At 43.3% G+C, this 25418-nt stretch overlaps 1 protein-coding gene across 3 annotated transcripts in view; it reads left to right on the top strand.

Moving 5' to 3' along the window:
- Nucleotides 1-25418, top strand: part of FGFRL1 (fibroblast growth factor receptor like 1) — a 239699-nt gene that overhangs the window by 98868 nt on the left and 115413 nt on the right. For all 3 annotated transcript variants that reach the window (XM_032798796.2, XM_032798795.2, XM_075066654.1), the window contains exon 3: nucleotides 20240-20512. In XM_032798796.2, the coding sequence (XP_032654687.1) occupies nucleotides 20240-20512 (273 nt within the window). The remainder of the gene's footprint in view (nucleotides 1-20239; nucleotides 20513-25418) is intronic.

Below are 25418 nucleotides of genomic sequence, written 5' to 3'. Positions count from 1 at the left end.
TGAATTGCCTCTAAAGACCTAGATGTGCCGCCCCTCTCCGTTGGCCGCCCCAAGCACCTGTTTGTGAGCACGCAAGTGGGTTAATACTAAAGGTAATGGGATGAAAACGAGCAAAGTAAAATGTAGTCCCCATAAAATGGGAAAACTTCCTTATTGCAAGTTCTGTTAAGACTGTGGAAGAGTCTTTCTGGTGAAACAGTGTGGATGTGCCATCCCTGAGTCATTGAAAACAAATCGGCATATCTATATTAGGTACTTATCTGGCCCTGCTCACTGTAATATCTGAGTGCCTCAGTCTTCAATGTATTCATCCTCATGATAACCCGGTGAGGTGGGGCAGTGAATGCTATAATCCCCATTTTACAGCTGATAAGCTGAAGCACAGAGAGGCGAAGGGACAGGTTTTTAAAGCTGTTTAGGTATTTAAAGATGTATCTCACTATCAGTGGCTCTCAAACTTTTTTACTGGTGACCCTTTTCACATAGCAAGCCTCTGAGTACAACCCCCCGCCAAATTAAAAACACTTTTATATATATTTAACACTATTATAAATGCTGGAGACAAAGCAGGGTTGGAGTAGAGTTGACAGCTCACAACCCCGTCTCTATTAACCTCACGACCCCATTAGGGTCCCGACCTCCATTTTGAGAACCCCTGCACTAGATGTCTATCTGCATATTTAGGTGCCTAAATACCTTTAAAATTCTGGCCCTAAGTGACTTGCCCGAAGACATCTGTGGTGGAGCAGGGACTTGAACCCAGGGCCTATCCTAGTGCCCTTACCACTAGACCATCCTTCCTCTCACATAAAACAGTTGATTATACTGTAGGGATCAGTACTGCTTTGGTAGAGGAAGAGATAAGGTCTTTTCCACTTTATAATTTCTGTGATCTTTTGCAGATATTCTTAATTATATTCCCTCTTTTATTTCTCTGTAAACCTATGCAGAAAGAAAACAAGTAATACTTTCCTACTGGTTCCTCTATGGGTTGAATATCTTCAACGGATGCCATTTATAGAGCAAATTACATGGGGAACCATTAAGAACTCAGCATATTCACTTGAAAAAGTTAAGAGATGTAGGGTTCTGCCCCAGATACACAGGTGTAATGCCTACTAACATTAACAGGGTTTACACTGCAGGGAGACTCTATATTGCAAGCTAAGCCATGTGGGTGCTGCATAGGGTAGTAGATTGATAATGGGAGGTGGATAGAGCTGTTTGCCTTTAGATTGCTGGTTCAAATCTGGCCCTGCTTGATAATAACTGGAAGTTATTACCAGCTGCTTGGATTCTTTTGTTAAAGAGAATGATGGGCATTTTACAGTAAATAGGTATCCAGAATGAAAAAGAATCCTAGGCACTCTTGTAACTCGTTCACTATGCTTCTGTACAATCTTGCTGCTGAGGATCTCAAAACACTTTGCAAACATTAACATAGTTAGTGTCACAGAAGCCCAAAACTCTTGTTTTTTTTTTTTATTTTTAATCTGGTAACTCTGGATGCGCTTGTTATCCATATAAATGTCCAATCCTTTTTCCAGTTCTGCTGTAGCCTTATCAAATAATCAACATAAGAAAGGGATTGACGTGATTTGTGATAGTTGTATAGGTTCAATTACAAAGAAATCAAATAATGGGACTACATAAAATTAATAAACAGTGTAAACCTATCCAAATATACTACCTGTGTACCCAAAACAGTAAATCCAATAACTGCATTTTGTACTTACAAACTGAAAAATGAAAAGATTAGGGATGAAGAATCAGTTAGTGGAGGGCCTCAGAAAGCCACGGATCTAGTTGACACCAGTTCAGGAGCTCCTGAGAACCCCAAAATAGAGAACTAGACAGAATGTTTTATATTACACCTTTATGTAACCTGTTAGATACATAGCCATATTTGACACCTTCCATGACCATAACAAGATTTATACCTGCCCACGATCCATATGTGGCTTTCTGGGTTTTCATAACTGTGACTTAATCATTAATATTAATAAACTATACACATTTCTTAATAATTTTTTAATCATTCCTATATATAAATGCTGTCTAACCAGATTGCTAAACCTCCCCCCGAAAAACCCTACTTGCAGAATCCTGTGGTGTCAAGGCCCCTTTGTGGTCCCGTTTTTGTCTTTTTAGAATAAGAGTGCAGAATTTATGACCTGGGGTTATCTTTGTAGGCCTATCAGATTTCAGCTAAAACCTAGCCTTTAACATAGCTACTTCTACCAGGCCTCACACTAATAGAACAGGCTCTTAAGCATGGCAAGCTTAATAACCCAGTCACTTATGTTCACCTACTTGCCCCATGCATGTTCCAAGCTAATAAGTAATACACGCCTGTCGATCTTATGCCCCTATAATAGTGTCATTCCACCTATCACAAACATAAAATCACTCACAGGGTTACAGGTTTGCAAAAATCATCCTTCTTGCCAGGAATAAGGGCTTGCAGCAGAGCCTGGGACTAGCTCCAGGGAAAGTAATGAGCCCAGATGGACTACAGCAGAACCACCTGATTGGCCGACCTGCCAGATTGGGTGAAGGGAGCCAGCCCGCATGGTCCTAAACCTAGCAGCACCAGTAGGCCATCTGCTGCTCAGTGCTTACCTGCACTTGCTCCCAGGTCTGCCTATTTCACAGCCTTGTTCCTGCCCTGCTTGGTTCCTGGTTCTGATTCCTGGTTCTGGCTCTGACCCTTGGCTCTGACTCCTGATTCCTGACTCCAGCTCTGATCATTAGGCCTGATCTCCCACACCCTGATCTTGACACTTCTTCCATTCCTGGCAGTCTCAGGAGCGATGGGTAAGGATTGGTTAGACATAGTGAGGGAAATACCCTGTCATTGCAAGGTTGCAACCAGTTCCAGATTGGAGGAATGTTGGTCAGACAATGGGAAGGCTGTGACTGACATACAGAACTTCAGACATTTCAGCTGTCAATCTGGCATCTTTAACCAGAATGAAATTCTCTTAGCATATTATGCATTATGAATAAAAACAGATGGATCCCAAGTAAATACATAATTGAATTCCTGTTTTTCTGCTCTTCACACCCCACTCAGGCTGCTCTCAGCAGAGCCTCTTGAATGAATTACAGCTACACAATGAATAGGTAGAAGGAAAGGATGGGGGAAAGTTGTATTGTTTAAGTCGGTTAATGCTTTTCCTAAAAGGAGGCACTGAATGTAGCTGAAACTTGACTTTGACCTGGGCAATGGTATTAAAAGGCAAAGCCCGGTTCTGAGTTTCACTTTTGTTTTAGGAAGACAAAAATACATAGCGCCCTATTAAATAGTTCTCTCCTCCCCCAGTCTTGCCAAAAAATGAGCTTTGAGTGCTGACAGACAGCAGCGGTATGCAGCACACAGGAATCCAACATAAACAGATTTGCTGGTTGTGTACTTGGACATGTTAAATGAGGCCTCTGCTTTGATCTTACCAGCGCTATCCTAGAGCCCAGCAAGAGAAAAGGCTGAGTAAACAGACCTCTGGTTCCAGGGCTGCTTTGGTGCAGAGGTTTAGTAAATCTTTTATCAATGGCAGAACTACCGAGGTCCCTCCTCGACAGCGGGTGCCTCAATGGCAACAGCGTGGTTTTACTGACCCTGCGTCTTTCTCTGCTCACCTCCCCATAATGGCTAGCAGCCGGGGGATACGAGTCAGCTTTCTATTTACTGTGGCACACCAGTTTGCACAGGAGAGGCACCTGCTTAGAGTGTGGTCATATAATCTCTGCTATGGTGAATGGAACACAGAATGCTATAGTGGATCCTGTAGCACCAAAGCCAGGTTAGGCCTTGTTATTAAATGTAGCACTGAAGCTAGAATGGACTCTATATTACAGAATCCAGAGGAGACACTCAGTACTGCCTACCCCAGGTGTTCGAAAATCACAACTCAGGCCCCAGAAAATCATGAGTGTGTTGTTAAATAATAAATTGAGGGCTCTTTTGATTTGTCTTCTGTTTTGCTAGCCTTTAGAGATAGTATTGTCAAGCTTTTGTCTACAACCATGAGGGCTAGAAACTTCCTTTTGGGTTAAAATGAAAGCTGAGATTTCCCCTTAAACTCAGGATTCCAGAAGCTGGGATTGAAGAGAAACACCTAATATGTCAAGACTCATCATAAAATCATGAGAGTTGGCAACATCCTCTTCTGGTTGTAGCACAGAAGTCCTGCTTTGCTACATTTTCTTCCCTTTTCTTCTGGTGGGTTGAACAAAGGAGGCCTGGCTTCCTTTCTGTCGCAGTGGAAAGCTGATAGGAGAAGGAAGGCTTGCCAAGATATTTTATTTTTATAAGTGTTATCAATGTTCCAGTGTTTTCATAACTAGCAAGTGCAGCACTGTATCAGAGGGGTAGCTGTGTTAGTCTGGATCTGTAAAAGCAGCAAAGAATGCTGTGGCACCTTATAGACTAACAGACGTTTTGGAGCATGAGCTTTCGTGGGTGAATACCCACTTTGCATCCGACAAAGTGGGTATTCACCCACGAAAGCTCATGCTCCAATACGTCTGTTAGTCTATAAGGTGCCACAGCATTCTTTGCTGCAAGTGCAGCACTGTGTCATCCTGGAGCCTGGGCTTTTACCAGTGGGTCAGCACTGTCGTCTTCACTGCGCTCCAAGGAGGAAACGCAAGCTACTGTGTCAGTTCCTCTGTCTCCTTCTGCCACACACCGCTGGTCACTGGCTGCACTCTCCTGCCACGGAGAGAGCTGAGGTCTCAGGGCTGTGCCTTTGAGGAGTTCAGATCTCAACTCTGGCCTTTGTCTGGTTTTCTTATTTTTGATCACTTGACTGAACAAGGCGTGTTGGGAGATATCAAAGGCAGAGTGGCGGGAGAGCAGCTGTGGGCTAGGAAAGCACTCAGCCCAGGAGGAGGCGGGGCACAGATGACCCTGGCGGGAGGATGGGGGGGAAGGTTTGGAGCAAGGCCTGAGAATGGGAGGAAGTCACTGTTACAGATAGGCATGAATCACAAGTTCAGGGGACAGTTTCGGTTCCTGGCCTGGCCCCTATAAGTTGCCACTGCAATGCATGGAGCTGGATCTATGCCACAAGTGGTTGGAGAATTGCCCCAGCTCAGGCATGGTTTACAGCTGCTGCCCATCTCACAAGCCCTGTACGCAAGGTGTGCTGGGAGTTGGGTGGGGAGGTGCTGGGAGCAGACGGAGAATCTCCATAGTGTATGTTACTATGAAGATTCCAGGCTGTGGAACAGCTCATAGAGTATAGCTCTTGGGTGGCTGCCCTAAAGTAGAGCGCCCTGAGGGTTGCTCTCATTTACACTGGGAGGGCCAGTTTGGCCCCTGGATCAGGCCAGAATTCTGAGGGTGTGAATGTGGTTTAAAGCCACTTTTGCTGACTCGGACCGAACTATCTGTGCTGTGCCTACATTTCCTCTTATTTCCCTCACTTTACTGCAACCCTGCCACCAGTCTCACCTCTTCCTGCCCCTGTCTCAACACTGCTCCTTCTCCCCAGAGACATGCAGATACGTTTTTATTCATTGAGTTTGTCAAGGTTCCTTCCCCACTCTGAACTTTAGGGTACAAATGTGGGGACCTGCATGGACACTTCTAAGCTTAATTACTAGCTTAGATCTGGTAACTGTGCCACCATCCAGAAATTTCAGTGTCTGGAGCACTTTCTTGTCCCCACCCAAAACCTCCTCTCTGCAGCCTGAGAGGCTTCAACCAATTCCCTGCGTGAACACGATCCAAACTCTTGGATCTTAAAACAAGGAGAAGTTAGACCATCCTCCCCTCGTTTCCCCTACCAATCCCGTGGTGATCCAGATCCAATCCCCTTCAGATCTTAAACAAGAAAAACAATCAGGTTTAAAAAGAAAGCTTTTAATTAAAGAAGAAACGGGTAAAAAAATCTATCTCTGTAAATCAGGATGAATACTTTACAAGGGTATCAAATTCGTATACCCAGAGGAACCCACTCTAGCCTTAGGTTTCAAAGTTAACAGCAAGCAGAGGTTAATTCTCTCAGCAAAAAAAAAAGGGAATTTACAGATTGAGAAGCAAAACTAAGACTAGCCGCCTTACCTGCTATTGCTACAATTTGAACTGATGAGAGACTGATTTCAGAAGTTTGGAGAGCTGGCATGAACGGTTTTCTTTCTGGTTCCCCTTTTTTTTTTTTCTAGTCCAGAGCGAACAACACCCAAAAAGCACAGAGCCAACAAAGACTTCCAGTCCACAAGTTTGGAAAGCATCTTGTCCCCTTATTGGTCCTCTGGTCAGGTGTCAGCCAGGTTTACTGAGCTTCTTAACCCTTTACAGGTAAAAGAGACATTAACCCTTAACTATCTGTTTATGACAGAGTTACTCCTGTGGTAAGGGACTTTGTGACAAATAGTAAAATCCATAGTTGGATACAAGTTGTTTATACTCTTTCATACAAATCCTTTATCACTGAACAGGTACACAGCATGGTTGGGGATTTATAGAGACTTGATTGTATCCATGTTTTATTCTTTTCAGTGACGCTCCCAAGTGGGCTTTGCCATAATCAGATTTGTGGTTAATGGGGCACAACCTTTTGGAAGAGATTGGTATTTATTTTCAATAAAGATTAGGGGATTAGCAGCCGTTTAAAATCTGCTGATTTATCCAGCCACAGGTACAGGTGCAGTGACATGCAGGGATCTGCTGACTCTCTGCTTGGCATTGACCTTGGGCTTTGACCTGGTAACTCATCAGTTGAGACAGATATGCCAAGCTGTAGCACATGAGCGGGTTTTCTGGTGTGAATTCTCTGATCTTCTGAAGATTTGAGTTATCTGAATAATAACTCCCATCTCCCCCCCACACAGTGCAAATGCACTTCCTGATTGTGGCCGTTGTGCACCTGTGTGGATGGAACAGCACATGCTGGGAAATTACAGATGGTAAAGAGACACTAGCTTTCTGAAAGGATTCAGGGTGGAAGGTGAAACCAGGGCAGCAGTTCATATACTAAACGACCTTTTGCTATAGATATGTGTGTGTCTGTGTGTACACAGTATAGTGGGATAAGCTAACTATGTAATTATTTAGGTGGAAATTATTTCCAGATCTGCTGTTTTTGCTATATAATTCCTGTACTATGCCTATCCTTTCCCCGTCAGGGAAGGGTAACTGGGATTGTGCATTACTAGACTGAGAGATAATTGAGTTGCATGCTAATTGGTGTTCCAGTTTAGCTCTATCTATCTAATGAATGCAAAGATACATGCCACCATATTGTCAGCCAATGGAATGATATCATTGAATTACACAGAAGCTGATGTCAGCAGAGCTCCAGCAGACTCAGTTGTTGCTTAAATTTGTGCATCTGGAATAAAGCAACTACACGTAATAGTCACAAACTGGTGCTCTGGATGCTGCAACAAACATGAAGTTGGTAGCCTAATACGGTGACCAGACAGCAAGTGTGAAAAATCGGGACAGGCATGGGGGGTAGTAATAGGAGCCTATATAAGAAAAAGACCCCAAAATCAGGACTGTCCCTATAAAATCAGGACATCTGGTCACCCTATAGCCTAATAGGGTGCCACACCTTTGCAAAGGATTACTAACTTCTTGATCTTGGGTGTTCATAATTTACAGCCACTGTACTAGTGGGGCGGAATGGGGGGTTTCAAAAGCACCTGAAGGAGTTAGGTGCCAGAGTCTCTCAGATGTTTTTGAAAATCTCACTCATAATATTTTACATTTGATTTTTTATATTTTGATTTTTTCCAAAACAAACCCATTGCTAGGTTCTGTTTCTGTAGTGCCTTTCACCACTCCTCACACACACAGACAAGAGAGCAAAGCAATTCTCCCCTGGATGAAATGTGGCAGCTGGTTAACAGCAGTAGGTGAAATGGTACTGCACACAGTTGAAACTACAAGAGGACTTGGGCAGGCAGAATGTAATTATCCAAACTGGAATTGCCCAACGCACCACGTCTATCACTCTAACTTGAGCCACAGAGTGTCTCTGGATTTTTAATAGGCAGGAGTACTCAGAAACTCTGTTCTATGTCTCATTTGAAAGGCATCACCTGTAGCAATGCAGTGGTCCTTAACACTATGCCGTGACATAGGACCAGTACTGACTGAGAAGAAAAAAATGTCACTTGCTTTCCTCAAAATACTGACCAGGCCTGAGCCTGATTAACCTGTGAGATCTGACAAGATAACAGTCTGATGTGCTAAGGCTTCAAGGATCAGGAGAGTGCATTGGGAAATCTTGAGTCCTGCCACCAATGTTTTTACACCATAGGTAATGTTGCTTCAACATCTAGTTAGTAAAAAATCAGGTGTTGATGCTGTTAGAATGTACCGAGTGGCTAAGAATGTAGTTGATGCCTCTTTTTCAATTTGCTTTAGCAATTGAAAATATATTTTCATAGACACATTGGCACTTGCACATTTTTTTTTAAAGTTAGATTTAGGCATTTTCCACTTCTGGAAAATATGTTCAGGAGCTTATTCTATTCTGTATAGGCCCTTAAGCCACCCTCTTCATGACAGCGTCTGAGCGTTTAGTTCTGGTGAGCCAGAGCCCATTTGAAGTTCTGCTGTCCTCCCATCAAACCAAGCATAGTCTGGACTCAGGAAACCAGTTATTTTGGTTGGATGAACTCTGCACAGTGGCTGGTGGCATTTTTTCCAGAGCTTTATAATACTACAGTCTTAGAGTGAAATTGGAGGGATGTTTGGAGCCACTTCTCTCTACTAGAATTGGGCAGGAAACGTTTTCTCATCCTGGAAAAACTTTCAAGATTTCTACATTTTTTTCCTGTTTTAATTCGGGACAAAAACCCAAAGTCTTGAGAATTTTCACAATCTCACCATTCAATACAAATTTTGGGTTTGGTCCATTGAAACATTTTGTTAAAATTTTGACTTTTTCATTTAAAAAGTAATTCGTATTCTTGGCTTAAATTTAAAACAAGTGGACATTTGGAACCTCATCCGTCCCAAATTTTAGTTTTGAAATCCCATTTTGACAATTTTGTAACTTTTTTTTCCCCTATAATGTTCTTGAAATGAGAAATTTGTGAACGTTTTTTCTTGCAAACAGGCTTGCTTCTGACAAATCAGCATTTCCTCCTGCCCCCGAAAAAAATGTTTAATTGAAAAATTCCTGACCAGCTCTACTCTCTGAGTCTGTTTTAGGTAACTTGCTCACTGGCTTATCTCTAGGTCTTAAGTAATGTGGTGCTGCTGTCTCTTTGTGGTCACCAACAAGCAGTTGTGCTGTCTTCTACTGGCGACTGGTCTGACACGTGCTAATTGACTGTGCATTGCGTACAGAGGCCTCTGTTCTCAAAACAGCCACAGTGTGTCAGACACTGCAGTGAATTTCCCAGTACCAATGTCCCGTGTTTGAGATAATGAGCATTCTGGCACAGGCTGTCTGGTCCATTCCCACCATAATTATTGGGACAGGTGAATGGGCTTCACAATGAGACAGGACAGTGTCAGTCCAATCTAATACATATTTTGAATGAAAGACGTTGAGGAAAATGGATGGATACTCTCCATTGTGGGATAACATGAAGGCAAACCAGTTATTTACAAATATAACTCACATCATTCAAGAATATGGCACCGAGTCAACCATAGTGGTTTCTGTTTCCCTGCAGACATAAACAATGACACTTACAATTTCCTGCTTGTACAGCTCACACTGCAGTGTCTCTCTATAGGGGAAATGTCTAATTACTTATTAAACCTTGTACAGTTCTCAAACTGGGTTAAACATTGACTGCCATAAGTTCAAGGGGAATCCATGTTACTACACACGTGAATCCTGGCATCACGTTTTCTAGGAGCTGTTGAAATAGAGGATTAGGCGATGGGGTACTGCATAAATGCAGGGGAGCAAACAAGAAATTGGTTTGCATTGTAAAGGCATGGAAGTAAATGCCTTTGTTTAAAGCCATAGGTTTTGGAGATGACTGTGACTGGTGAATATGATGGTTGTTTTGTTTTGTTACAGAGTAAGTGAATGAAACTGTGCTCTGCAATCAGTCTAGTTTGTCTTAATGAAAGTCTTGGAGTTAGGGGAGGTTTGGCTGGGAAGTTCATTGGATGCACAAACAAGGATTTGCCTAGCTGGGGAGCAATTAGCGAAGTGGACCACAGTAGCGCACATGCTAAATTTAAGCTGGATTAACCTTGAAAGCTTCAATTCAGGTCTGAACCAAAGCTGATGGGAAGTATGCGGGTCTCTTGAGTTTGCAGAAATGGTGCCTGGTACTGCTTCCACTAAAGTCTATGGGAGTTTGGATGTTGATTTCAGTAGTAACAGGATTGGGCTTTTGGGCTGACAGTCTTGGGAGAACAGGATTTTTAGTGAGATTTCTCTCTTTCTCTCTTACTGAAGCCAGAAGAACATCTTTACTAGTGATATTTAGACTATTTTTTATCCTGGCTGGAAACAGGAGGTTAAATAAACACTTATCCAAAACATTTCCAAACCTTACAGATTTGTTTCAATAACATTTCTAACCGCCTCCCTCCCTGACAAAACCCAGTTATTGTATTCAAAATAGTTTGTCCATGTGAATATTAATAAGAAGACTGGATAGTATAGATCAGTGGTTCTCAAACTTCGTTGCAGCACGATCCCCTTCTGACAACAAAAATTACTACACAGCCACAGGATGGGGGACCGAAGCCTGAGCTCACTCGAGCCCTACTGCCCCAAGCGGCTTCGGCCCCAGGCGATGGGGCTCGGGCGTTTGGCCCCAGGCCTCGGCAGTCTAATGCCAGCCTGGCAACCCCATTAACATGAGGTTGTGACTCACTTTGGGGTCCCAACCCACAGTTTGAATACCACTGGTATAGATCAACCTGCCTAGACAGTTAGATCACTGTGGTATCTAATCTCAGAACAGCACCTGCTGGCCATACATTGTGTTATGTATCTGAAGTTGAATTTTAGCCCTTTCAGGCAAAGATTCTAGTCCTCTGTTTGACACGATGCTGCGCCCACTGATGGCGGTCAAGAAACAATAAATGGCATCTTTGCCCCTACACTAAAAGAGGAAGCATTCTAGTGTAAGATGTCTGTCTCCTCCAAAGTAATTGGAAGTAACCCTAACTCTCCTCTGTGTTCGCTGCCTCAAAGCCTATGGATAAAGTTACCGTTTTTCATGGCTGCAAAAATTTCCAGCAACACTTGAAATTGAGTGTTGCCAATGCACATTTATTTTAATATGATGGTAATTGCATGTTAAATAAATACCAACCCATTATTAAAATGTGTGCTCAGAGGATTTAAAAAGCATGTAAGATATATATCTCCCCAACTGTTGCTGAACTGCAATAAATCGATGCAATAATTAAATGCCAGTTGTTTAACATACAATAACTATTTTACAAAATCTCAGGGCAATGTATATGTAAGGGACTTAACTGAATGGGACATTTCCCCAAATATTCTCCCCCCTCCCTTATTTTTGGAGCTACCAGTCTAGAACATTGATGGGCAGAAGCAACTTGGAAGGCCGGTTATTACTCATGTAAAAATATGGCAGGTACTTCTTGTGCTATCAGTAAATATACATTTCCTCAGAGAAGCAGTTCCTACTGCAGGGATGTCGTAGAGAAGAGAAATTTGTCATCTTATGCATGAAAAAATTAATCAGCAAATATTTCCACTGAATCACGTTCCTTCTGCATAGCCATAAACTGTGTAGGCTTAGATGAAGAAGTGTTAGTCAATAGTTTATTAGTCCCAGCAGAGTCAATGAGATTACTCACCAGAGCTGGTGTGGAAATAAGTTTTTTTTTTTTTTTTTTTTTTTTTCCCCCCCCCTGCAAAACATTTTGCTTTTTCATTTTGGTTTCCAAAAACGTTTGGTTTTTGTCCTTGGAAAAAACACAAACATGTTTGTCCAAAATGATTCCTGGATTCATGGATTTTAAGGCCAGAAGAGACCATTAGCTTATCTATTAATAAAAAAAATGGAGATATACCTATCTCCTAGAACTGGAAGGGACCCTGAAGGGTCATAGAGTCCAGCCTCCTGCCTTCACTAGTAGGACCAAATACTGACTTTTTCCCCCCGCAGCTCCCTAAGTGGCCCTCTCAAGAATTGAACTCACAACCCTAGGTTAAGCAGGCCAATACTCAAACCACTGAGCTGTCCCTCCTCCCAGTGATTTAACAAAGCACAAGTCCCTATATATTGTGAAAATAAATGGAAGTCCTCCTGCATGTCAAGGGCCAAAGAATTTCCCCCAGTTCCCCTTGTATTGAGCTCAATAGGTTTTTGCTAACGTGTATCTTCCAGACAGGCATCCGGTCTTGACTGAAGACGTCAAGAGCTAATGAATCCATCACTTCCCTTGGTGGTTTGCTCCAATGGTTAATCACTGTCAACAGCAAACATTATGGATAAGTTTTACTTTTAGCAACCCTCTCCACCTTTTGTTGTTGTTGTTTTGTTGTTGACCATTTCTACTGCTCACAGGAGAAAGTACTCACTACTGGGTGAAATTCACCTCTGTGCAGAGGGTCAGCACAAAATTCACCCTATCTTTAGATCATACAGTCCTTGGGGCAGGGAGCTGTAGGCATTTTGCAGAGGCTTTAAGTGGTACATAGGACCTGTGCTGGCTTTCTGCACAGGGGTGAGTTTCCCCTGAACATGAGTCAGTGTTGTACAATCAGGCTTTGTAAGTGAGGAATTCCCCAGCTTTCCCAAAGCCAGTCAGCAAGAACAGGAAGTGGCACCTAGAAACAACTACTGGGGTGTGGGTAAGCTGAGAACTCAGGTTTCGTATAGGCCGTTTGTACTTGAAATAATTTGTGAAGGAGCTCAGATACTATAGTGGTGGGTAAGGTGTACATATCTATGCAAATATGCTGATTCAGAAGACGGTATTTATGGTAAAAGATGTATTTTGGCTACTGGCAATTGTCTATCACTACCATTTTGTCCTTATTGGTGGATTTCACTGGCAGATCACATACTGATTGTGTTTATGATGTTCCCTACATCCTACGCTCCTTTTGTTTGTTTGTTTTTCTAAGGTACAGGTTATTTGAGTGCCCCATATAAGAAAGGGTTGCTAATTTGCCAGCATAGGACTTGAAAAGAAATCTTATCTTATTGGAAAGTGAATGTTTAGTATTAAATAATAAAAGATACGTAACCCACGGGGCTCTTAAAACTTATTTAACTTCTTTATAAACTTTACAATACATCACATGGATATTGTAAATTACTTTCTATTCCAAGAAACTGTCCAAGCTAGTTGACCTTCTTTGGAATTTCCTCTTTGTAATTATGTTTAATGTGTTAATAAAGTTCACTTTGAACTGTATCATGGCAAATGGTCTCCTGGGACATGGTTCAGCACTCGTGTGTTCGCCATATGTGAGTAAGAGTATTTCAGGGAATAAAAGGGCCGAGTCCAAATATTGTAGGAGTGGCACCTCCACCCCAGGTTAGCTGTAAAAGGGGTTCATGAGAAGTAAGGAATGTGGAGTGGGAAATCATTTAGCCTTTACTTCTAGGTGTCGCTAAATTATAGCGCTAGGTTCAAGTCATTATCAAAATACCATATATTGAGAGGGTTTTCACAGAGAGTCGTAAATCATGTTTAGTACATGTATGAGTCAAAGGAGTGCATGAACTTTGCAGCTCAGTCCAAGGAAACGAAATTACATGTGTGAGCTTCTTTTGACTGTGAGAAATGCAGACAGTACACCCTGGGACACTACATCATCGTGTCTTAAATACTTTTCTACAAGTTGTTTTCGCTGTTTCCCAGAAATGGCTACTCACTAAAGCAAAACATAATTTCTATTATCAAGAAGTAACAACCGCCAGCAGCTCAGAGTCTGTTGCGACGGTTGGGGGGGCGGGGGGGGGAATCAAATGCTTGTGAAGCAATGTCATCAGCAGAGCAGCAAGTAAAACTGTTTCTATGGTATAGGATAGTAGAGTGTACTATAGTGGGATATAAATTGAAAATTGCCCAGCTGTTCAGTAAGACAGGTGTAAGATCTGTCCCTTTATAAAATGGAACAGAATAGAGATTCCAGCTGCTTGTATTCCTAGATGAGACAAATAAATCAGCACATATGTCTGCATATATACGAGTTGAAATATTTAAACAAATGAAGCAATGTTAATTTTCCTCTGTGCTTGCATTAATTTAAACAACAAACGTTTGTGTCTCTCTGGGATGGTCTGGTGTGTGTGTGTGTAAACTAGAAATAACAACAAAAAAACTTGGTGCAAAGTGAAGGATCTGGAAGTGATTATTTAAATTATATTTTAAGCTTGGTTGCATGCTGGGCCTTGGAACTCCAGAACGATCTCTTCTAGTAACTACACTGGTTTGAATGTTATGGAGAAAATTTATATTTAGTTTCTATTTGGAAGAGGAGTAACATTGAGGCACAGATGGAGGAGGCCACATTCTTTTCACGCCTTCCTCACAGATCCAGGGATGCCTTACTAGTGAAACTGGTGGGGGGGGGCGGCGGCGAGGAAATTAAGGAAACAACTCTTGCCAGTTACTAGGCTCAATATAGGAGTAACTGAATAAAATTTTATGGCCTGTCTTTTGCAGGAGCTCAGACTAGATGATCATATACTGGTCTCATCTGGCTTTAAAATTTATGAATGAATCTATGGACTCATCTGCACCGTCCCTAACATGGTGTGTTAATAGCAATAGCCATTGGGACCAACCTTTTTAAAGGAAAATGTAAATATCTAGGCGGAGCATGAATGGGGGCAAAAAAGACCCATTATGACTGAAGCTGTGGCACCGTATGTATGGCTGGGGCAGATGGCTTACATCACTGAAACTGTAGTGGAATAATTACCTTCCCTAGAGGTCTCATCATTTTCATACCCACAGAGATGCTAACCCTAATTTTCCATAATCTTCCTGATTTTTACACGTAATTACAAAATTACTAATTCAGGTTTAAACCTACTAAGCTCAGTCATAAATAGATAGCTACGGGTTAATGTTTCTTTCACCTGTAAAGGGTTAACCAAGAGAACCAAACACCTGACCAGAGGACCAATCAGGAAACAAGATTTTTAAAAGCTCAGGGAGGGAATGTTTGGGTCTGTGTCCCTTTGTCTGTGTCTCCGGTCTGTCTCTCGGCTATGAGAGGGATCTTTCTATCTTCAAACTTCTAATCTTCAGTTTCCAAGTTGTGAGTACAAAGGTAGAAAAACAATAGGCTTTTATTGTTTTTTTTTTTTTTACATGTGTGCAGTTGCTGGGATGTTTAAATTGTATTTCTTTTTGAATAAGGCTGTTTATTCATATTTTTCTTTTAAGCAATTGACCCTGTATATTGTTATCTTGATACAGAGACCATTTTTATGTCTTTTCTTTCTTTTTATATAAAGCTTTTCTTTTTAAAACCTGTTGGATTTTCTTTTCTAAGTGAGGCTCTAGGGGATAGAAATCCCTGTGCCAGGATTACGGTCTCTCTCAGGGAAAGACTGGGAGGGGGAAAAAGAAGGAGGGGGGAAGGTAAATTGCCCTCTCTGTTTTGTAATTCAAGGAGTTTAAGTACAGTAATCTTCCAGGATAACCCACGGAGGGGAAGCCTGGGGAGGAAGTAAAGAGAAGACAAGGGGAGGGGGGTTATTTCCCTTTGTGGTAAGACTCAGGGCATCTGAGTCTTGGGGTCCCCCAGGGAAGGTTTTGGGGAGACCAGAGTGACCCAAACACTGGAATTTTTGGCTGGTGGCAGCGCTATCAGATCTAAGCTGGTAATTAAGCTTAGAGGAATTTATGCAAGCACCCACATTTTGGACGCTAAGGTTCAGAATTAGGAATTATGCTTATGACAGCTCTCCTGCTGACAAAACACTTCCACCCCCAATGAGTGGCATTAGCGTTGTCGAGCTGCTCACCCCAGCACTTGTCGACAAAACTTTTGTCTTTTGGGGTGCGTGTGTGGTTTTTAACACTTCTGAACAACAGAAGTTTTGTCTTTCACTTGCCAGTGTAGACAAAGCCTAATCTAGTCTCTTCCACACTGCAGGAGCTGCAGAGGAGAAGGCTCTCACACCAACAGCATTTGGCATACATTGCGCCTGGTTCTTGTAGGGACCGGTTCTGAAAAGTGCTGAGTACCCTCAGCTCCCATTGACTGTAATGGGGATTCAGGGGTTTCAGCACCTCTTGGAAGCACCCAGCAGCACCTTGGAGGATCAAACTCTTTGTCTACAGTTAAGGAAGATAAGATAATCATCTGTGGTGCTGTCTCAGTTTGTCTCTTGCTGCTGATCCTCTCAAATCCCTAACTAGGCCAGTTGCTGAATTGTTTGTGGGGTGCAGGATAAGGCAGCTCGTTAGTGTCCCCTCCCATTAGTGATCGGGGCAGTAAGCTCAATGATACAAAACTTACCGAAGGGATTCAGTTAGACTGTGCAAAACTTTTCAACCAAAATTATTTTCTGATGAAAAACAAAGATTCAACAACACCAAGCCATTTTGTGAATTGGTGTCATTTTTTACCAAATTCCTGAAGGAATTGAAACAAGTCATTTTGAGGTTTTATGATTCTAAACAACTTTCAGTTCAACTACATTAAAATACTCACATCAGAATAAAAGGCTTGATTTTGGTTCAAACAAAATCTTTAATTTGACCCCCAAAATATTTATTTATTTATTACTTTTCAATGTGCCAAATATTTTGAAGAAGTTTTGTTTTAGGTTCAACCCAAAATTATGCACGCTCTTTCCCTCCCCCTCTCCCCCAATTTCAAAATTGGCCACACGCTGAAAAATCCATTATTCACCAGATCTCGATTCAGTGCTCAGTTAACAGAAGATGGAACTACACTGGACTTGAGCTATGAGATAGAAGCAGGAATTAGCCACTCCCAAGCAGCACATGAACAGCTAAGGGCTTTTTAAATATACCTTTTCAGAGAAGAGATTTCATTGCCGTTGGGAAGATTTGAGATCTTGACCGTAAAATAGTACAAACTGCCTGGCTCAGTAGAGTCTGTGTAACTGGCACTCGGTGCATATGAGAGGTTCTGGGTATTCCCTTTGCAAAATATGTTTTACCTCTCCCTATCTCCTCCCCAAAAATACCAAAGGACAAACATTGCTGCGAGGTGTGCCAAAGCGCAACTCAACTTGAAAGGCATTCATCCGTCACCATTGCAGTCCCAGGGCAAATATGTGGTGAAATAAGACCCAGTAGATTCCTGCACATGAAAAAGAGATACAGAGACCCATGACAGAACACCAACATGTGATTCTGCCATAAACATCTCTAGGAGGTCCAGCTCTCTGCAGCACAGTGACAGCCATGAGCATGTGAGGGCCTCTGAAGCTTGTGGTATATGATGATTCCAGAGAGAGAGGGCTGCTTACACAGAGAGTTGTTAATGAGGATAGGTAATCAAATGGGACTGTTTACTATGTCAAACACATAGGGACATGCTTTTAGCTTGCATTGGACTCCTCCATGCCCTGGAATTGCATCCTTCTGAGAACAGCATGCAGCTGCACACAGGGAACTGCATAGCTGCAAAGAAATTGGACATTTTTATTCCTCCTCCTAATATGGGAGATTGGTGGGGGAAGCACTTGAGGGGCAAATTTAAAAGTGAGGCAGGTTTAGAGGACAGCACAGGCATTTTTTTAAAGGAAGAAAGGCTCTGGGAAAGGTTCCCTGTTTTTTAAACCACCAAAAAGGTCTGCATATAGCTCTTATGACAGGGTAGCGATCCAAAAATTCCTCAGAATGAAAGGTCAGTCAGAGGAAAATGGCATTCAGGAGGACCAAGCTTATCACTAACAGAGTCATGTGACAGATCCAGAGGCAACACCGCTTGCCATCAGGAGAACCGCATGTGCAGTGTGCCTGCAACAAGCCTCATGACGCCACTGGGAAACTATCTTTTTCCTCCCAGCCTAAAAATTTGTCAGGAGTCAAGCTGAATGTTGGAAGGAAAAGGTTTTTGAAGAAGACACTGCTGGGAGGGCCCGATTCTCCCTCCACTGTCCCCAATTGCCCTATACCACACATTCTTCCCCAACACTAATTATAGGCCAGTTTCTGACACTTGTGCTCACTTTAAGAAGTACCTTGCTCTGCAGTTGACTTCAGTGTGGTAACTCATGGAGTTGAGGTTTGACTCGGTTTGAGTAAGGTGTCAGAGTCTGCCTTTAACTTTAAAAGAGGACTCTAAGATTCGATGAAAGATGTCAGCTAGCATGTAAACTTGTGTGGATTTTGCCCCCCCCCTTGCTCGTGATATAAGGTACTACGCCATTTGAGGAAGGGTGGCAGAACTTGGGGCCAGGTCCTCAGTTGGTTGGTGTAGCTCCATTAAAGCCTGTGCCCATAACTGATCACTGACAATGGGTGAATCCCCCAAATGTCTGGAAATGGGGTTAGACTCAGATCAGCCTTCAAAAATTCTGATGACTCTCTGAAGCTTCTCCAAAGTATCCAAACCTTTGTAGTTTGTAAAAATTGACTGGACTTTTGAGTTTCTCACAAGAAAAGCTTTGCTTGCAAGACTTCCAGTTCTTAATGTCCTTGCTGGAAACACACAATGGCAGCTTTTCTTATGGTATTTTGACATCCCTTCTGGAATCAGGGGGGCAATATTACTTGAGAGACCACCTCTCCTATTGGCCTGCTTACAGCAGGTGGCAGCTGAGGTGTGATCTAACTGCCATCGCCTGGAATTTGGCTTTCCAGGACAGATGCTCTCAGGTGAGGGTCCCAGCCTTTGGGACATGTTCACTCTTAGCAGTTCACCAGATCCCAAATCTATTGAACTCCAGGGCCTGACGTGAAGCCTTTAATTGACTTCATCTGGCTTTTGTTTAAACCAATTCATTATTTTAGGGCTAGGTCCTGACAACTTTATTCACTTCCCACCGGCATGAATAAGCCTGAGAGAATATGGCCTGTAGTCACTATGGTCTGGATTATGGAGCCTACCTTTCTCCTGCTGATAAACACTCATGCAGAGACTCTCATTGCATTTGCTCTTATAAAGAAGTGCGTACCAGCATGAGAGAGGACTCCAGCACAGATCCCATAGAGGTCGGGTCCTCTAAGGTGCTGGGCCTCTGTTGAGAAATGGTGACCAGCCTCAAACCCATTGAAGCATAGTGAGGATTGAGGTCACTCAGCACCTCAAGTCATCAGACCCTGTTAAAACAAGTGTGTCCTTATGCAGGAACAAAGCACTTATTGATCACAACTGTTTTTGAAATGTTCTGAGAAAGAGGCTGGCTATTATACTGATAGGGGCTATAGAAGTTAATAAATCAATGAATCCAATAAAGACAATTATTTAATTAAATAAAGAAACATACTTGAACATTTCAGCTTTGAATTTGGTTCTCTCACAGGGGGACAACCCACAGTGTGGGAGACCTTATCAGTCCCCCACCCAGCCCCAAAATGGGTTGGCCTGCCCTTGTATTTATCATTATCGTGCAGCACAGTACGTTCATGTTGCCACATTCCAGGACACCTTGTTATGCATGAAACTATCGCCTTGTACCAGCAGCAAACATTCAGCGGTCAGGCTAGTCCAATGAACTTGTGAAGGGAAGATCGAGGCAATGTATAAAAATATCCCCAAAATTCATCATTTTGCATGTATGCGATGGTAACATGTCAGGATATCTTGCACCTTGTCATTAAGTAAATGCTACCCAGCAAATTCGTTGTGTTCTAGAACCATACTGGTGTATTCTTATGATTCCTGCTGCTGACAAAACCCATCTGGTGACTATTAAAGGGAATTGCTATACATATAAACATAAAAGGATTATAACTCCTTGTTTTAAGTACCAATGCTGTTACTAATTTTGGCTTCAGGATTTGTTATGCTAAAACAACCAGTAGTCTGGGTATCTGGGAACTAGTTCCCCATGACATAAAAAAAGAGGTGGGGGAGGTCCGGGGCAGGAGAGGGAAGGAAGAGAGAAATATAGCTGATTGCCACTGGCAGGTTAATGCAGTTGGTTAGAACAAGGTGATAAGAATGTTTAAGTTCTGGATTCAAACCCTCCATGGTATCTTCTTTGTTGTATCTGTTGTCTGTTTTTTTCACTTTGATTGTAATCTCTTTTCAGTAAGTAACTTTTGTTCTATTTGTACAGGGTCACTATTCATGACCGGTGGCTTGTAGATGCTATGGTGACAGAACTGGTTCCAATTATTGTTTTTTTTTTTCTTTCCATTCTTTGTTAGGCCCACCCAGAATTGCTGATAAAGTGATCCACCGGCAGTCTGTGAGGTTAGGAAGAACCATCAAGCTCCTGTGTCCGGTAGAAGGTGACCCGCCACCTCTGACTATGTGGATGAAAGATGGACGGACAATCCACAGCGGCTGGACAAGGTTCCGGATCCTGCAGCAAGGACTGAAAATCAAGGAGGTGGAAAGCGAAGACGCGGGGACATACATCTGCAAGGCCACCAACGGCTTTGGCAGTATGAGTGTGAACTACACCCTTATTGTGATTGGTAAGTGCTGCAGGAGGAAATGTGAAGCTTGCCTTTTTCAGTGGTAGCGGAGAAGTTTGATTTCTTTTCACCTGGCAGCGATTGCAGGCCCTCTTTGCTAATCATTTGCTGACCTCCACCTAACTGGCCCATTCCAGTGTTTGAGGATGACTAAGGCTAGCTACACTGCTGCACATCTCTTGCATTGCAGTCAGCAGCCACAAGATAAGATTATGGAGTGCCAAAGGTTACAAATAAACAGAAGTGATGCAATAATCACTAGGGCACAGATCACAACGAATTCCACACAGGAAAGGCTGAGTGATAAGGAGAGGTCATGCTGATCTGTGTGTTTGCTGCTGGAACAGGGTAGTTCTCAAAACGAATTTTAACAAGCCCATATTAAAGGGCACAACAAAGGGATTTTTGTGCAGTGAGCAGTTGCAGACTATGCTAGGAACAAATCTAGCTATGGTGAAACTAGGCACAGAGCTAACACTAAGGATCCCAAGTTTCCAAAGAATTCCCATCAGTGGGGTCAGGATTTAGAATGGGTGTGCAGAGGGCCTCTGTCTTTGAAGGAGAGACCACAGGGGCTAGTCTTGCCTGTGTATTCCCCCCAAAATTCTTAAGACCTTGGCCCAGATGATGGGAATCCAAGATCACATGCTGGGTTTGAGTCGATAATTCTGAGGGCCCAGGAGAGGCCTGAATGCCTTTTCCTTCGTTCTCAGTGCTCAGAGTGTCCCTGTGAGTTGCTGACAGGAAACGCATCCAGCTCTTCTTAGCTGGAGGGAGAGGGCTGGCTAAAACGTGGCATGTTTTAGGGTGCTGAGGGAAGAAAGGTAAGAACTAGAATGTGGGAAGATGCTAGAGGCCTCCACTCACCCACCTTCTCCCCCAGCCAAAAGCCTCTCTAGCCAGCATGAATACTGAGCCCACAAAATCCTACCTCTTTCTCTGCTCATTTTAAACAACCCAAAGCTTCTTGCTGATTAGAGCAGCCTTGCCTGTGAAGACAGAAGAACCCTATTTGAGCTCCAACTCTCTCCTGCCTTGTCTTCCCCAAACTCATGCCAGAAACCAGATTCATGGCTCTTTCTCCAAAAAATCTCTAGGGAGAGGCAAGCGGCTGATCCTGCCACTCTGCAAAGCGCTTAGGGGAGATGAAGACAAAAGACCACTTTTCCTGCCCAAAGGAAGGAGCTGCAGGCCTGACGCAAACTAAGCTGCTTATCCAGCCCTCCTGAGAGATCCCTGCAGGACAGCATAGAAGGAGAGAGTGCGCCTGGCATCTCTGTCCAGAAAAAGTTTAGAAATAACCTATGCCTTGCAGAGCTGTTTGCAGAGATGTGCACAGTACGGTAGCCAAAGTGCTGGGAGTGGGGAAGGCACAAGAGGGACTGAGGACAGAATTCTTTAAAAACACCAGCAGGTGGGGCACATTTCCACATCAGCTCCACTGAAACATTTGGCACGGGAGTCACAGTGAGAGCTATGTGGTGCTGAGCACATCTGCAAACCTGGCCCTTACTTAGGTGGCCAAATGGAAGCTGAAGTCTCTTGAAAATTTGGCCCTGAGCTCTTTTGAAAATGTGCTCCTACGGGACTTGCCTAAGGTTACCCAAGAAGTCTGTGGCACAGTTAGGAGTTGAACCCCAGCCCTGTGCTTTAACCACAGGGATAACCTTCCTCTAGGATGGAGTCTCTTAGAGTGTCTACACAGCAGCTGGCAGGTGTAATTCCCGGCACAGGTAGACATACCCATGTTAGCTCTGCTCAAGCTAGTGCCTAAAAATAGAAGTGCAGCATGGATGGCAGCTTGGGCTAGCCTCCAGAGTAGGCACTTGGGGGGTCAGACAGGATTGCACACAGGCGGCTGTTCTGTCCCAAATGGTCAGGGACGCAACCCCATGCTCTGGGTATCCCAAAACCTCTGACTGCCAGAAGCTGGCAATGGGCGACAGAGGATGGATCACTTGATGATTGCCTGTTCTGTTCATTCCCTCTGAAGCATCTGACATTGGCCACTGTCGGCAGATAGGATACTGGCTTAGATGGACCACTCAGTTTGGCCATTGTTACATTCTTAGGTTTGAAAAGCTAACAGGCTGCATGACTGAAGAAAACTATCAGTTCCTCGGAGCCAAGCCTGCCTCTTCTTTAATGCCTGTAAAGCACCGCGCGCACTTATAGCGTGGCAGGGCCCATAATGACTTTTAAATTTCCTTTGGAAAGAAGAGTTGAGCTTGAGGCTTGGGGTCTGTCCACTGTGAAATGCCTGTGCAGCGCCAGGGCTGAGGAAATGAGCACATGCTTTCAGGAGCGCTGTGCTGCTAACTGATCCGAGAGCAGCTTTAGAGACAGGCTGAGGGAATTCAGTGACTAGGAGCAGACGATTAGTGACATATGGCTGACAGAAGAGCAGAGCAGGAAGAGGGGATTCCCAGCTGTGGGAATTGTAGGATGAGTCACTGAAGGCACAACAGGGGGAGCAGGATGACATGAAGACAGTAAATAGATAATGGCAAAGGACTAAATTTGCCTCATCTTGTGTGAGTGTCCCAGGGGCAGAGATGATTTTCTCATCCCCAGGAAACCTACCAGAGAGAATGGGCCCCATTGGGTGCTACGTGGGGCCTGGATAATGTGTCCAGACGTAGCTTCTTCTAGCACCAAAGGAGGATGGCTAGGTTGTTTGCAGGCACAGTCACATCTCCAGCTATATAAACTGGGGCTTGTAGGGAGTGCTGCTGAGACTGGGGTCTCCTAAGCTAATGGTCTCCTAAGCCATTTTGCCTGGCAGTGGGGTGGCATAGATGTAAATGAGGTCAGATATTGGCCAAGCGTCACTAAACTCTTCTCTGTCATTGCTGCCCAGGTCAGCACAACAACTGCTGTATGACAGTTGTCTGATTTTATGTTTGCCGGATAGGGGAAATAGTTACAGCTTTACTATGGATGCTGAATGATGTAAACAGGCACTGTGGTAAGCACCTTGATGGGGGGATTGTAATAGTAATCATATGATTTTTTGGAATTCGCACTTTGGTGGAGACCTCCAGGCCCCTTAGAGAAGAGAGACCAGGAAATGCTTTAGCAAAGTGGAGGTGCTTGTGAGAAGGGAAATCCTCACGTAATAGGATTTCAGTAATGTCAGCTCTTGACTGGGATAACAACTACTCATACACTAAGAGCCAGCTTTACCTTTGGACATCCACACTAGCTCCTCTTGACTCCATCCTCTGTTCATTGAAACACCTTGTCTCCTTCATCCTTAGTAAAACAATTTTTGTTGCTTTTATGGAAAATTAGAGGACCAAGAGCCTTCTCCTTTTCACTCAGACACAGTTCATCTTCACTGCTCTTCTATACCCCCGACCTCCGAAATGTTATCTGGCCAAAACCCACCTGTATCTTTTCAGGCTGACATCAGCTTGTCTGACCATCATACCCTAGTCACCGTGGCTCCGTAAATAGGCATCGTTCCCAGTGTCCTGCTAATGAGCTCATTGCTTCTGCCACTATGTAGTTATACACCAAATAACACTAGTAGCGACTGAAGGATGTTATCGTCCAATGGCTGTCTGATGGCCTATGTCCACATCACATCCCTCTTCCACACCAGCATTGGTTCTTTTTTTTTGGTTGGGTTTTTTTTTTTACTTTAGCAGCCTCAGCAGAAAGGGCAAAGAGTGACTAGGCTATGGAGAGTTAACTAATCTCTCACTCCTGGAGACGGTACTTTGGCATATTGATGGGGGAGTGCTATGGAGCTTGCATTGCCACTGCCTGTGCTTTACTCATTCTGTGAACCTTTGGATACTGTTCTAGCTCCTTACATTGGAGTTGGGGTGGGCCCTTAGAGCCAATTACAATCAGCGTGAAGGCTCTCTTGGATTTTACTGGGAGTTGAATCAGGCCCAAACTGCACTTGTTTGGGAAAACAAACAAACACAGGGGAGGGATGAGAAATCATAGGCCAGGAAATGAGAATTTGGGACTAACGTTGAATTGAAGGTGAAGCAAAACCTCTGAAGATAACAGGCTGCTTTGGTAAGTTGTATCGTCACACAAATTGTATTAATAACTATACTTAGCACAAACACTAGCCAATTAGGCTCTGATCTTGCACCCACTGAAGCATATGGCAATACTCCCATTGATCTCAGTGAGTGCAGGATTGAGCCCACGTGGGATTTAAAAGTGCTAGATATGAAAAAGACAAAACATGTATTGAATAGTGTGGTGCCAAAGCTTGCGGTGGAGTTAAGTGAAACGGGAAAAGTTTGTGCCAAGTGGTCATTTGCCTACCTATGTCTTGATACTAATGCTGGCTAAGAATAGCATCTCTTAACGTCTTAGGTTATAGGTTGTATTTGCTCAGTCCATTGTTGTTTGTGGATTATTATGTAGCCCTTGTCTCAAATGGCTGTCCCTAGACTTCTTCGTTTTATGTTTCAAACTGATTGCTCGTCCGTAAATGCTATTTCCCCTGAAATCAGACATCACCCGAGTATCTTTCCTGCAGAGGTCTGAAAGTCAACAGAAGGTACGACTGTGTGATTCTTTCAAAGAATTCAAGTTGGCTCTGAACCTTACTGCATCTGGCAGATGCTGGGATTTCTTCTTGTGAAAATGCTCTCTGTGTGAAGAGGAGCCTTTGTTTATTTTAGATCTCATGGCAGTGTTTTAAAACCAACAGCTTGTCAGCTGGAGGATGGAGAACAAATTGATGGTGCCGTTTTGTTTGTGCTCCAGAAAGCACAAACATCAATAAGCAGAATGGCCTTTTGAACCATATGGCCCTTTTTTTAAATTATTTTTTTAAATAGCACTTTAAGAATCTTATTTCAGCATTACTCATAATGCCACATATTTATACACTATGGCAGGTGCTCGGATACCATCGTGACGGGTGGAGTGT

This window comes from Chelonoidis abingdonii, chromosome 5 (genome assembly GCF_003597395.2).
Source record: "Chelonoidis abingdonii isolate Lonesome George chromosome 5, CheloAbing_2.0, whole genome shotgun sequence".
Taxonomy (NCBI): domain Eukaryota; kingdom Metazoa; phylum Chordata; order Testudines; family Testudinidae; genus Chelonoidis; species Chelonoidis abingdonii.
The sequence above is the reverse complement of the archived record's forward strand: the minus strand, read 5'-3'. Positions and strand labels throughout refer to the sequence as shown.